Source organism: Drosophila eugracilis, unplaced genomic scaffold (assembly GCF_018153835.1).
Source record: "Drosophila eugracilis isolate 14026-0451.02 unplaced genomic scaffold, ASM1815383v1 contig_415, whole genome shotgun sequence".
In the NCBI taxonomy this organism is placed as follows: domain Eukaryota; kingdom Metazoa; phylum Arthropoda; class Insecta; order Diptera; family Drosophilidae; genus Drosophila; species Drosophila eugracilis.
The window spans coordinates 1,771,140-1,783,147 of record NW_024573278.1 but is presented as its reverse complement, the minus strand read 5'-3'; the positions used below and the strand labels follow the sequence as shown (position 1 = coordinate 1,783,147).

General features: G+C 43.8%; 7 protein-coding genes across 7 annotated transcripts; 5 read left to right on the top strand and 2 right to left on the bottom strand.

Moving 5' to 3' along the window:
* The first annotated feature begins 20 nt into the window (after positions 1-20).
* On the top strand, positions 21-281 carry LOC108116989 (cytochrome c oxidase assembly factor 4 homolog, mitochondrial). Its single transcript, XM_017229154.2, has one exon. It carries the CDS (start codon positions 84-86, stop codon positions 279-281), a length of 198 nt encoding a protein of 65 aa, XP_017084643.1. The 5' UTR covers positions 21-83.
* Positions 265-734, top strand: LOC108116988 (probable peptidyl-tRNA hydrolase 2). The gene has a single exon (XM_017229153.2). It carries the CDS (start codon positions 265-267, stop codon positions 682-684), a length of 420 nt encoding a protein of 139 aa, XP_017084642.1. The 3' UTR covers positions 685-734.
* LOC108116987 (GTPase Era, mitochondrial) lies at positions 686-1,957 on the bottom strand. Its single transcript, XM_017229152.2, has 2 exons — positions 983-1,957; positions 686-927 (listed from the first exon to the last, which is right to left on the bottom strand). The coding sequence occupies exons 1-2, from the start codon at positions 1,914-1,916 to the stop codon at positions 737-739; spliced, it is 1,125 nt and encodes a 374-aa protein (XP_017084641.2). The 5' UTR covers positions 1,917-1,957; the 3' UTR covers positions 686-736.
* Positions 1,958-2,558: 601 nt separating this feature from the next.
* Positions 2,559-4,328, top strand: LOC108117003 (L-dopachrome tautomerase yellow-f2). Its single transcript, XM_017229170.2, is given in 6 exon segments — positions 2,559-2,802; positions 2,992-3,381; positions 3,447-3,811; positions 3,813-4,103; positions 4,172-4,234; positions 4,236-4,328. Coding segments are annotated over 6 exon segments (1,359 nt in total). The 5' UTR covers positions 2,559-2,630; the 3' UTR covers positions 4,314-4,328.
* A 268-nt stretch (positions 4,329-4,596) lies between these two features.
* Positions 4,597-6,479, top strand: LOC108116921 (L-dopachrome tautomerase yellow-f-like). The gene is made up of 4 exons (XM_017229061.2): positions 4,597-4,845; positions 5,100-5,444; positions 5,501-6,156; positions 6,217-6,479. The coding sequence occupies exons 1-4, from the start codon at positions 4,683-4,685 to the stop codon at positions 6,355-6,357; spliced, it is 1,305 nt and encodes a 434-aa protein (XP_017084550.2). The 5' UTR covers positions 4,597-4,682; the 3' UTR covers positions 6,358-6,479.
* On the bottom strand, positions 6,355-11,864 carry LOC108116920 (mucin-5AC). The gene is given in 9 exon segments (XM_017229059.2): positions 6,355-7,354; positions 7,415-7,573; positions 7,643-7,784; positions 7,895-9,322; positions 10,441-10,492; positions 10,590-11,128; positions 11,205-11,425; positions 11,483-11,545; positions 11,547-11,864. Coding segments are annotated over 9 exon segments (2,961 nt in total). The 5' UTR covers positions 11,688-11,864; the 3' UTR covers positions 6,355-7,138.
* Positions 9,352-10,425, top strand: LOC108116922. Its single transcript, XM_017229062.2, has one exon. It carries the CDS (start codon positions 9,429-9,431, stop codon positions 10,422-10,424), a length of 996 nt encoding a protein of 331 aa, XP_017084551.2. The 5' UTR covers positions 9,352-9,428; the 3' UTR covers position 10,425.
* Positions 11,865-12,008: the final 144 nt, after the last annotated feature.

Below are 12,008 nucleotides of genomic sequence, written 5' to 3'. Positions count from 1 at the left end.
AATTCTCATGCGAGTTGTTGACAACCCTGCCCGAATTTCGTAATTCGAAACGAACGATTTCAGCCGGCGAAGAACAGTGGAAAATGTCCGCATCGACGGATCAGGATCCTGTGGAACTTATGCTAAAAAAGACGGGCTGCATAGAGCTCCACTACAAGGTGCAAGAGTGCATCGCCGAGACGGGAGACTGGAGAGCTTGCCAGGACAAAGTAAAGGAGTTCAAAGCGTGCATGCAAAAGTACGTGGAACAACAGAGCCAGAAGTATGCCCACGTCAAGTAACATCCTGCAGAAGTTCCTCAGCAACAGTTTGTCTTTTGGCAAGTCCACCAAATTGGCGTTGGTGGTTCGTTCCGATCTGAAGATGTCTAAGGGCAAAACGGCAGCTCAGTGTGCACATGCGGCGGTCATGTGCTATCAGAGTTCCGTCCAGGGGACCAAAATCCAGAACGCCATTCTGCAGCGATGGTGTCGTCTGGGGCAGCCAAAGATTGTGTTACGAGTTGACAACTTTGAACAGCTCAATTCCCTGGAACAGCAGGCCCAGGAGGCGAACGTGGTGGCCGCCATGGTTCGGGATGCCGGTCGCACTCAGCTGGAATCCGGAACAGCCACGGTCCTAGGCTTGGGACCCGCACCTGCCGAAGATCTAGACAAACTGGTTGCGCATTTGAAGCTTTTGTGAACTCTTAGGTTTATTGAACGTTACAAATAAAATACAAGTAGTTAACAACAGGTTAGGAGGCGGTTTTCTTGATGCCCTTTGAAACCGTGGATATGGTAAGGGACACTGCTTGGCCAAACATCTCCACCAAATCTGACGTAACCCTCTCCGTAATTTGCCTTAGTTTTCCATTCCCTTCGCCGCAAATCAGGCGCTCTATCCGCGTGGTGGGGCATTGAACCTGCACGGAAGTGTAGATCACATCTGCAAAAAATTAGTATTAGAATTTATCTTTGATAGAGATTAGTAAACTGCGTACTCTTCTCTACACTGTAGTACTCTAGCTCGCACTTCAGGTTGTAGGGAATCTCCTGGGGCAAGTAATCCAGTAGGCGGGCTCGCACGCTCTCTACAATCTGAGCCTCTGGGCTGCAGTCGGTTCGGACATCGGCTGGGTACTTCCAAACCCTAGGCTTTGCCTGACCAACTAGGTAGTTTTGTAGCTCATGCAGGCCACTACCCGTCACGGCGGAGACGAGGAACACGTCGCTGAAGTGGCTCCAGCTTGACTCCCGCTTATTTATCCTTACTTCCTTGGTCAACGACACTGCTCCTTGAGCCCCGCGCTTATCAGCTTTCAATGTATCATTGGTGAGAGTCTTTATCAGATCCAGCAGCAAACGCTTCGACTTGAGTGCGTCGATCTTGTTAAGAACTAAGAAGCTGGGAAGGTTGCTATATGCCTTTAGTGTGTCCAAAACAGTGGGGTGCAGCTCTTTCCTCGTCCAGCCATTTGAGGCATCATGCACCACGGCGATGATATCTGCATGTTGGATGGCATGACGGTATGCACTTTTGAAGTTCTGGTCCAAGTGGTGCCGACGTATCTCGTGTTGGGTCACTAGACCAGGAGTATCGTAAAAGACCAACTGCGTTTGACCGGTGGTCAAGATTGCTGTGCTCGACTGACGCGTAGTGTGCACCTTAGCCGATGTTGGACACACTCGATGGTTAACAGTGTTGTTGATGAAGGTGCTTTTGCCTACATTGGGCACCCCGATTACGGCGATGTGCAGCGACCGTTGTTCCTCTTCGTGATTTCCAGATTCCGTTGGAGGTGGACGTGTTGTTGGAGCAACTGCATCATTTGTTTGGGCAGCACCGGTTAGGCTGCGCACATTTACCACGAATAAATTGTGGTTTTTGGTGCTATTGAGCAGTTTCAAGGCACTGGCAAACAGATTATACCGCATTTTTCAAAGCTTCGTTTACACTACGTTAAATGCCATTCACAAAACCGTATGTACGATAACGATATAGATTATCGATTTCGACAGGAAATTAATTGTTTTCATTCGCTACATTTGAATTGGCGCAAAATTTTTGAAAGATTAAACGTTAACAATTTAAATAATCTTCATTTAAGATTAAAATCCGTTACCCATGGAAAATATATAACCAAAATGTTCTCTTTAAAAATATATGAATATTATTATTATTTCCGCTCATTAAAATGTTATATGGGTTTGGAATAAAAACTAAGTTTGTTTTATTATTTGTTTTTAAATTCATAACAGAATGCTTTGCACTATACATATAAATTAAAATGCATTACATTGCGAATCAAAAAATGGTGTCAATAACCTCGATATTCATATTTCCGCACTTGTCGTAAACATATTCAAAATATTTTAATCAATAATATTTGAGTCGTGAGATTAATATGTATGCAAATAATTAGATTTTTATAGTCGATTAGTATTGACAATACTATTAGGTTAACAAGTCATAGAACCGGTTTGAGAACTCGTGAGAGTATCACTTCTCTTATCAATATTAATATTTAACTTTCGAAGCACAGAGCGTATAGGTTTGCAGTTGGGAACATATTAGCTTTCAGTTCCTATTGAATTCTCAGCCTGGAAAGACGAACATCATTCAATTCCCCCTAAGCAAACAAACATTAAATGTTATCGCCACATTTACTGATTCTCTACCTAATCGCAGGGTTAGGCCTGTTTTCCTTGGCAGATGGTGATCCAATGATAGAGGTCTTCAGATGGAAGCAGATGGACTTCTACAATCGTGGGGACGGGCACTTGGGCTTGAGCGGCAGGCCAGATAGGCCAAGCGTTTCAGGTGAGTTAAAGTAACAATAAAATATTTAAGTACATACAATAAATAATTGTTAACCACCTAGTAAATATAATGTAGCAAACACAAGTCCAACACAAATTTAATCTACCTAATCTATTGTAATTTTCTTATTTAATTAGACATGATTTTATTTTATAACCACATATAAAATATTCTTCTACTTTAAACTAGGTCCGGTTGTCTTCCCTGGGAAATATTCGCGTCGAAAACGTCAAGTTATGACCTCCCGTGATACCCCAGTTGTTATAAATAACCGAGTCAACACTGATGACCCCAATGCCCCTTACATTCCGTACAACAATGTGCCCATGGGAGTCACTCACTTCCGGGGACGCCTCTTTGTCACGATGCCCCGTCGACGGGTGGGCATCCCATCCACCTTGAATTACATCGATCTGGCCAAGGACGGCTCAAATCCCAGTCCCAAGTTGAGCGCTTATCCAAACTTTGCTCTAAATCAGTTCAATGCGAGTGCGAAAAACCTGGTATCAGTCTATAGAACCTCAGTGGACGCATGCCAACGCCTCTGGTTCATCGACACTGGTATGCTGGAGTATCCAAGTGATTTAAAAATAATTAATTAATGTATATTTTCATTTAAAATTTCTAACAATTTATCGTTTTAGATAATCGTCAACAAATCCGCCGTCCCAGCATTTGGATAGTTGACTTGGCCACGGACGAAGTGCTGAAACGTTTCGACATCCCGGAGAGTATTGCAGAGACGGGTCGCGGCCTGGCCAGCATTACCATCGATGTCAAGGCGGATCAGTGCGGCGATGCCTACGCCTATATCCCGGATCTGGTGTACCGTCGATTGTATGTGTATCATCTGAGAAATGATCGAATGTGGTCCTTCGAGCACAACTACTTCAACTTTGATCCGCTTTCCGGGGATCTAAGCATTGGAGGGCAGACCTTCCGCTGGGATGATGGTATCTTCTCGGTTACTTTGGGTGCCCATAAGCCAGATGGTAGCCGTGATGTCTACTTTCCATCCCATGGCCAGTACAAATGAATTTGTGGTTTCCAACCGAGTTCTGCAGCAGGAGTCCAATGCAGCACGAGACGATCAGGGTAACGATTTTCGCGTACTGGGAAACCGAGGACCATCCACGCAGTGTACGATGCATTCTTACGATCCCGGGACCGGAGTGATCTTCTTCGCTGAGATCCAGAAAAATGGAGTGGGATGTTGGAGGACAACAAGGCCAGTCTCAGCGGAGAACTATGGCAGTGTTTATTCCAATGCTATGGACATGATTTACCCCAGCGACTTGTCGGTAAGAAAATATAAAAAAATAATGTTGCCTCAGTATTTTAAACTATTATTTTATTTTTATTTTTTCAGATTGATGAGGAGGGAACCATTTGGATGATGTCCAACTCCATGCCCATCTTTATTTACTCCAACATTGGACACGAATATATACAATTTTAGGATTTGGAAGCAAAAGGCTTCGAGGGCCAAGAGAGGAACTGTTTGTGAGTGATTCGTGTGGGAGTCTTTTATAAAAATAATAATAAGTTAATGTATGGAAATTATTCATTAAACGTTTAAATAAATAAAATAAGAAATTATCTGAATATTTTTAAATTTTCGTTACAATTATTACTAAAAACTTTGTCAGATAGAGCTCTTTTTATTCACTAGAAATAAAGAGATATTCGTAAATATCTATTAAAAGCTGAGTAAGAGCAAGATTCGCACTTCTCTTATAATTCTTTTGTATTATATTTTCGACTCGCATCGCACGTATAGCTCGGTTAATCTCGAAAATGTCATCACTCTGCAGTGAAATCTCAGCCTAAAAAGTCCAACAATCGGAGCTTAACTCAAATTTACAAGCTAAGACATATAAATGTTATCTCCACGCTTTGTGCTCCTCTTCACAATCGCTGGGTTAGAGTTGCTAACCTTTGCAAATGGGGATCCCATGATAGAGGTCTTCAAATGGAAACAGATGGACTTCTATAATCGGGGGAATGGATATAAGGACTTGTGGAGCAGGTTATGCATTCCTGGTGAGTTTAACAATGAGTGACTTACTACATAATAATAAATTTTATTTTTTGATGACGCACATTTTGTGAATCATTCAGATTTTTCAAATATAATAATTTTTTGGGGATCTAAAATATTTCCTAAAATAAGTCTGAAAGAAATAATTAATAAGTAACATTAAAAAATTAATATTTCTTTCAATGAAGTTAATACATTTTTCTAATTTATATATTATTAAAAATAAAATAATAAATATTTTGTGCTTATTACCAAGATCTGCATGTCTACGGTTCCACTGCCTGCTTGGGCGAATCCCAACCCGATAACAATCGTAACGGAACCTTCATTCAATACAACAATGTGCCTCAGGGTGTAACTCACTTCCGAGGACGCCTCTTTGTGACAACACCCCGACGACAACCGGGCATCCCGTCCACCTTGAACTACATTGATCTTGACAAGGACGGTTGGAACCCTAGTCCCTATCTTCGGGCCTATCCCAACTTTGCCCTAAATCAGTTCAATGCAAGTGCTGAGGGTCTAGTATCCGTCTATAGAACCTCAGTGGATGTCTGCCAACGTCTGTGGTTTGTCGACACTGGAATGCTGGAGTACCCAAGTGAGTGTTTATATAATCGTAGGACTACTTAACTAAATAAAAATTCTTTTCTTTAGATAATCGCCAGCAAATCAAGCGTCCCAGTATTTGGGTTATCGATTTGACCACCGATCAGGTTCTAAAGCGCTTTGAGATTCCACAGAGTATAGTCGAGATTGGGCGGGGATTAGCTAGCATAACAGTCGATGTAAGAGCACGTAACTGCGGAGATGCCTATGCCTATATTCCGGATTTGGTCAATCGCCGATTGCACGTTTACCATTTGCAAAGCGATAGGATCTGGTCCTTCGTGCACAACTCTTTTAACTTTGATCCACTTTCTGATGATCTAAACATTGGTGGGCAAAAATTCCGCTGGGATGATGGCATCTTCTCGACTACTCTGGGACCATATCTAAACGATGGCAGCCGAGATGTCTACTTCCATGCCATGGCCAGTACAAATGAGTTTGTGGTGTCCAACCGTGTTCTGCAGCAGGAGTCCAATGCAGCACGCTCCGATCATGGTAATGATTTTCGGCTCCTTGGAAGCCGTGGTCCATCCTCTCAGTCAACGATGCATAAGTTCGATCCTAAAACGGGAGTGATCTTCTTCGCCGAGGTCCAGAAAAGTGGTGTTGGCTGCTGGCAGATCAGGAAGCCGTTTTCGTCAGAAAACATTGGATCTGTCTATTCCAATGCTACGGAGATGATCTATCCAAGCGACTTGACGGTGGGTGTAAAAATAAAACAATTTGTATATACTAAGAAACCTTTTATATTCATTTTTAAGATTGACGAGGAGGGAACCATTTGGGTGATGTCCAACTCCATGCCTATCTTTGTGTACTCAACGTTGGATAGGGAGAAGTTTAATTTCCGGATCTGGAAACAAAAGGGAGCGCTTGCGAAGAGGGGAACAGTTTGTGAGTGATTGTGTGGAATTGCTTTAATGAATGTTTCTCAAGTTCGTTACATAAGTAATAATATTGTTTTATCAATAATTACCCACTGAAACTTATATATAAAATAAATCAAAAAGCATTTACAAATGTACTTGGTTAAAAATTGCCTAAATTTGAGTACTCATTTTTATCACATCTTAAAAGTTACGACAGATGCTTTTGTCTTTTCGCACGAAACAAATGGAAACATGAAAGAAAACAACATCAATGAACAAAATCAGAGGCACTCCAATATTGCATAAGGATACTAAGTTGCACAGGTGTGTGTTTGATACGTGTGTATATATGTTAACCTAAAATACTTGAATTTCATGTTGTAAATTTTTCATAACTTTTCCGCATCTAAACAAATTCGAGGTGTAAATTTGGTAACCCTTTAAAGTGTCAGCTTTACATATAGTGTATATATATCTATATATATATATGTTCAATTTTGTATATATATGTATGAGTTTATATAAAATGTTGCAAAAATATATAGGTTTTTTTTTTGTTTTGTATATGATCCTTCAACGCTACACCTAAGTCCTTTAAGTAGTTTCGTTCATAGTAAGTGTAATGTGTAGTACGTAATATAGCAAAATGATTCTACCAGTTCTAGTTGACTATATAGTGGCTCCGTTCATTGACGTAAACACGAAAATGGAATGATTACTGGCCCAGAGCTATGCGAAATTGATTCGCTTATAGCTGCTTATTACAGTTACGAGTTATGTGTGGTTATATGGAATCGATCGGTATTGCTTGTGACTACTGTACTAAGTAATCCTTGTAGCTTCGCAGGGACTTTAGCTGCTTTTTCAGCTTGGTTATCAAATCCGACGGTTGCACCAAAATGGATATGTCCCGGCCAACAGAGTTCAGGCGATCGCGTATCTCAAGATCCTTGAAGAACAGATTCAGTGAACGACCATTGATCTCGGTTAGCATCCAGAAGGTGAGTGAACTGCCATCGCACGATTGCGTCTGAAATAGTTTCGTTTATAAGTATTCATTTTAATTCATTCTCTATTAATTTGGTTTTACCTTAGGTGGAAGACCATGCCGTGCAGCCAAACTGTTTGGCACCACATCCACTATTGTCGAAGTGTTTCCATCTCGAATCAGTCCCAAGCACTGACCCTCTCGATCTCGGCGAATGGCATATGCCCGGCCAAAAGGAATACGACGCAACAAGACCTCAACCTAGAAGTTCAGATATAAGTTTATTAGAGTTTAGTTAATAAATTGTTGGCAATCGTTTGAAGCTCTTACAAATAGCGTATTGGTGTTCCTTATTATTTTATTGGCCTCCGCAGCACTGCTAATGCTCACGCCTGCTATGGAGAGTAGCTGATCGCCAATGTGAAGGGCATTGTACAGCACCGGGTGCTCCTTTTGCTTCCAACCAGCAATCCTGTAAGGAAAACCATTACAGAAATTTGCAACACATTAAAAAAAATAAGCTTAGGATTAGACAACATACAATCTCCACAGAGATGATTCACGGAGAACTCCCAAACTTACCAAACGCCACCGAAGGCATCGACCCATGCGATTGAACCAACGCAATCTTTGCGCCTTAGATTCAGACGTACTCCACCCGGATGCATTATCTCCCTTCGCAGTTGCATCACCTGTTGCTCCCGCAGTGTCAATCGCTTATTGGGCGACTGCTGAGTGTGATTTGTGCTGGACGGCGGTGCTCCCTGTGGCGGTGGTTGCATGCGAAAGGCTCCATTTCGTGATGGCGTAAACTCGTTGTTGTTAGCGTTTCTTTGCGTTCCGGGCTGTGGGACTCTTTGAAGCGGCGCTTGAGCATCGGAGGTGGAAGAGCTGCGCCGGCGCTGCTCCTGACTGTCACCTGTTATATTCGAGGTGTTATTTCGTTGCGCTGGCGTTACTTGAGTACTGGTAGAGCTGGAAGGCGTGGACTGATGAGGCTGCTGTTCGATGTTGTTATTCGCTGCGCTCGTTGATTTATTTGATGTCTTAGTTTTTAGTGGAGTGTTCAGTAGCTTTAGGTAGTGAAAATCTCTTCTGCTGGGTCGCGAACTGATCACCAATTCGGTTAGTCCTCGAGTTAATTGAGGTGCCGCCCGTGGTGGTGCACTGGGGGTAACTGGTTGCGTTGTTGCCGGCGAAGCCAATCGACGGCGTGGTAGAGCTGGACTTCCATTGACCACCGATTGGGTGGTATTAGTGGTAGCTGCTCTTGTTGGACTGTTTCTGTTGGTAATTGGAATGCTGGAGGAGAGGAAAACCTTCTCGTAGTGCACATTACCACTGATAATGGAGTCACTGCTCTGTTCATTATTTACGCTAATATTCGTAATGCCCGAGGTGTTGGCACTGAGTATTATCTTCTTACTTAATCTCGGCGTCTGCGGCTTGGTAGGATTAACAGAGGAAGAGGCTGCAGAGGAGGTTGTGGCATTGCCACCGAGAGGTGGATAGCAAGTGCCATAGACAGCCACTGTGGTGGTTGCCTCGCCATCACCCAGCACCTTTACTTTGGTAGTGCCAGCAACCTGTGGACTGGGGCTACTGGAAGAGCTTTGCTTGACGGGCGTTGTATATGGATTACTGCTGCTGGACTGTTTTCCCAGGACTTGAATGGTACTAGTACTGCTACTGGCATTGGACGGAATGATTTGTACGTTGCTTTTATATTCATGATGGGACAGCTGCTTGGCATTTATGTGGGACTTGTTCTTCACCTCTGGAAAACGAAACACCTCGGCTGTGATGGCGTTCTTGGGCGGAAGTTCTGGCGGTTGTTCCTGGCCGTTGTTACTGATGTTAGAGACTTGAATGATTGTGATGTTGTCCTGAGAATCCTCGCTGTTAGCGGCAGCCGCAGCGGTGCTGGACGATTGGGAGTGGAGGGGTTTCCGTGGCGGTCTCTTGGATTTGTCGGCAGCGCCCGCGGACATTGATCGTGATGTTTGTGGTCTAAAGGAAAAGTAAAGATTAGTAAGCTTGAAATTAAATAAAACCATAGTAGACTGCTGTCTAAAACGCAATCAGTTTTATATATTTATATACGAATCCCAGAGGCATGGCTAAAAAGTTCTCTTTAACCGAAGAGAAGCTAGACGATCTTTTTGTGGAGGAGGTGGCCAGTGTGGTGAAACTGGTTGATCGGCTGCCCGATAAAGACCTCATAGTGCCCACCTGTACCCGGTGGCTCAAAATCTTTCACCTCGCAACGCCGAAGGAACGATTTTCCCGAAACTATATGCTCCTGCTCCTCCATAAACAACTGAATGATCACCGCTCATTAGGGTATCCATTTACGAATCCCGACAGTTCTGATATGGATTTGCGCGTTCTTCACGAAATGAGCCTAAAAACAGGTAATACAGAGCATCCCATAGGCAAGTATGACGTGCAATGCAAATCTGATGGGGAAGAGTTTTCCTCTTTCAGTTCTTGTGAAAATCTAGAGGAGGCTAACTGTAGGTTGGTTTGCGAAAATGCTGAATTGTCAAAAGAGTTGCAGGAGCTTCAGGGTCTAATTGAAAAATTGCAGATGAAGCGGGATAAGGCCGAGAAAGCCATCCAAATACAAAATGAGGATATTTACATGCTGGACAGGGAGAACCGCTACCTAAAGCGAATCTTTGCCGGCTCTTCGATCACCGCTCTAAAGGAACTGTGCACCGAACAAAATACCGCCTTATTTTTTGACACTCTATACAAGGTTCTTTGCGAAGACGAATCAGACGTTCAGCAGGTTAAGCACTTTAATGAACACTTTAAGGCCCTATTGCAAGCCCATATGGATCATTACCAGCGAGTGCAGCGTGCTCCTTTGCTGGATGAGGCTAGCCAAATGTACGACAAGCTACGATCCAAAGTGAGCAAGAAATACAAAAATGTGATGGCCATGAAACTAGATGCTCAGGGACAGGAGCTGATCCTAAGCGCCATGCGCTATTTGACAGTGCTGCGTAAAATTTTCCTCGCCACTTTTAAGGGCAAGCCAAGCACAAAGAAGGCAGTGGTTCAGTTTCTTCAACAGAGCTACGAGCAAATGGCCGATATGTTATAGGGAAAAAGTAACTCACCTGGGAATCAGACGTTCGCATTGCAGCATGTGTTCCAAATTCAGGATTTGATCTGTAATTGTAGATATATTTTTTATAATGATTTAAAATATAATTCGTTTAAATGTAACTATATTGCATTTATTATTTAAAAAGCAAATCTCATTTACCGGCAGAAGCGCGCTGTGCAGTAGCGGCTACGACATCGACGCGGACTCCATTCTCAGTGAGCACACAAGCCCTGCGCAACAGTGGCGAAAGGTATTCGTCGTCTGAGAGGTTAATTTCAGCATCGCTATTGGACGGTGGCTCCTCCGGTACTCCTGTACCTTCTGCTGCAGCCTCATGAGCAGCAGACGGCTCTGCTGACTCACTAATTTGCTCGCTGTAAGTGCTAATGGGGTCGGAGAGCATGTTGAGGAGGTGCTGCGACAATGTGTTGGACATGGCAGCTGGCGCAGGGGCAGGAGCAGCTGTCGTGGTAGAGACAGGTTGAGCCTGATGACTGGGGGCCACCACGCGCTCTACGCCAGGAACTAGAGCTGCTGGAACAGGAGGAGGTGGTGGTAGTGGCGATGTGGGATCCCTTGTGGGCAGCAACGGTGCGCGCACTTCAGGTAGCTTCGTGTAGAGGTTTTCGCGCGGCGACAGAATCTTCATTTCGCGCAGCTTGGAGCGCAGTGTTTCCACCCATTCTTGCATAATCTCCCTGTGAAAAAGCGAAAGTAAGTTGTTGGTGTTGAAATCTTAATTGACGTTGCGTGTGGAGAGCTTTTATTTCTTACCAAGAGACGGCATGGAACCGCAACACCTCATGGCTGAGCGTAACCACAAACTCGAACTCATGGGAATTGGGGATGAGGGAGTGGGATATGTGGAGGGTATCTCGCAGAGAAACGGCCCACTCGGGCAGATGTCCAGCTGCTTGACGAGGTTCCGCATATCCCTCCAGCAGAGCTTCCGTGTCGTCGTGCACGCAGAAAACTACCCAGCTGCATTCGGATTTCTAAAAGATAAGAGATGTAATAAACACGGACTGGAAGGTATCAAAATGTCCACCCACCTTGGGACCCACTGTGAAACGTTTGCCATCCGCTGTCAGTCGCTTTAGCCACGCATTCTTGTGTAATTTCCCGGAACTGGGCACCTGCTACTCCACCACCTGCCGCGCCCCCTCCTCCACTAGGGGCAGTCGCAGGCGATGGAGCAGGTGCACCAGTCGCATTCCCGCTGGATGTTGCAAGTGCTGCCGTTGCCGCAGCTGCCATGTCCGGTTCCCAAGACTTCGGTGTAAATTCCTTCCTGGGTTAGGCTTTTTTGCATGCCTTGGGCTCTTCGCTCTTCCGCTAATTATTCTCACATTTCACTCGTTTCTATTCGGGGGCACAATATGCTTCATTTTTTTCTGAACAACTGGGAAATCACGACGCCATTTTTGGTATCGGTATTTTGGATATATTTATCGTTTGCGTTACATCCGATATTTATCGAAACTGCAGCGCATTAGAGGTATTCTTCCTATTAAAAAACTGTTTTATTTTCAAAATTTAATAATAAACTTATTTTTCTTGATTAAATAAATTTAATGA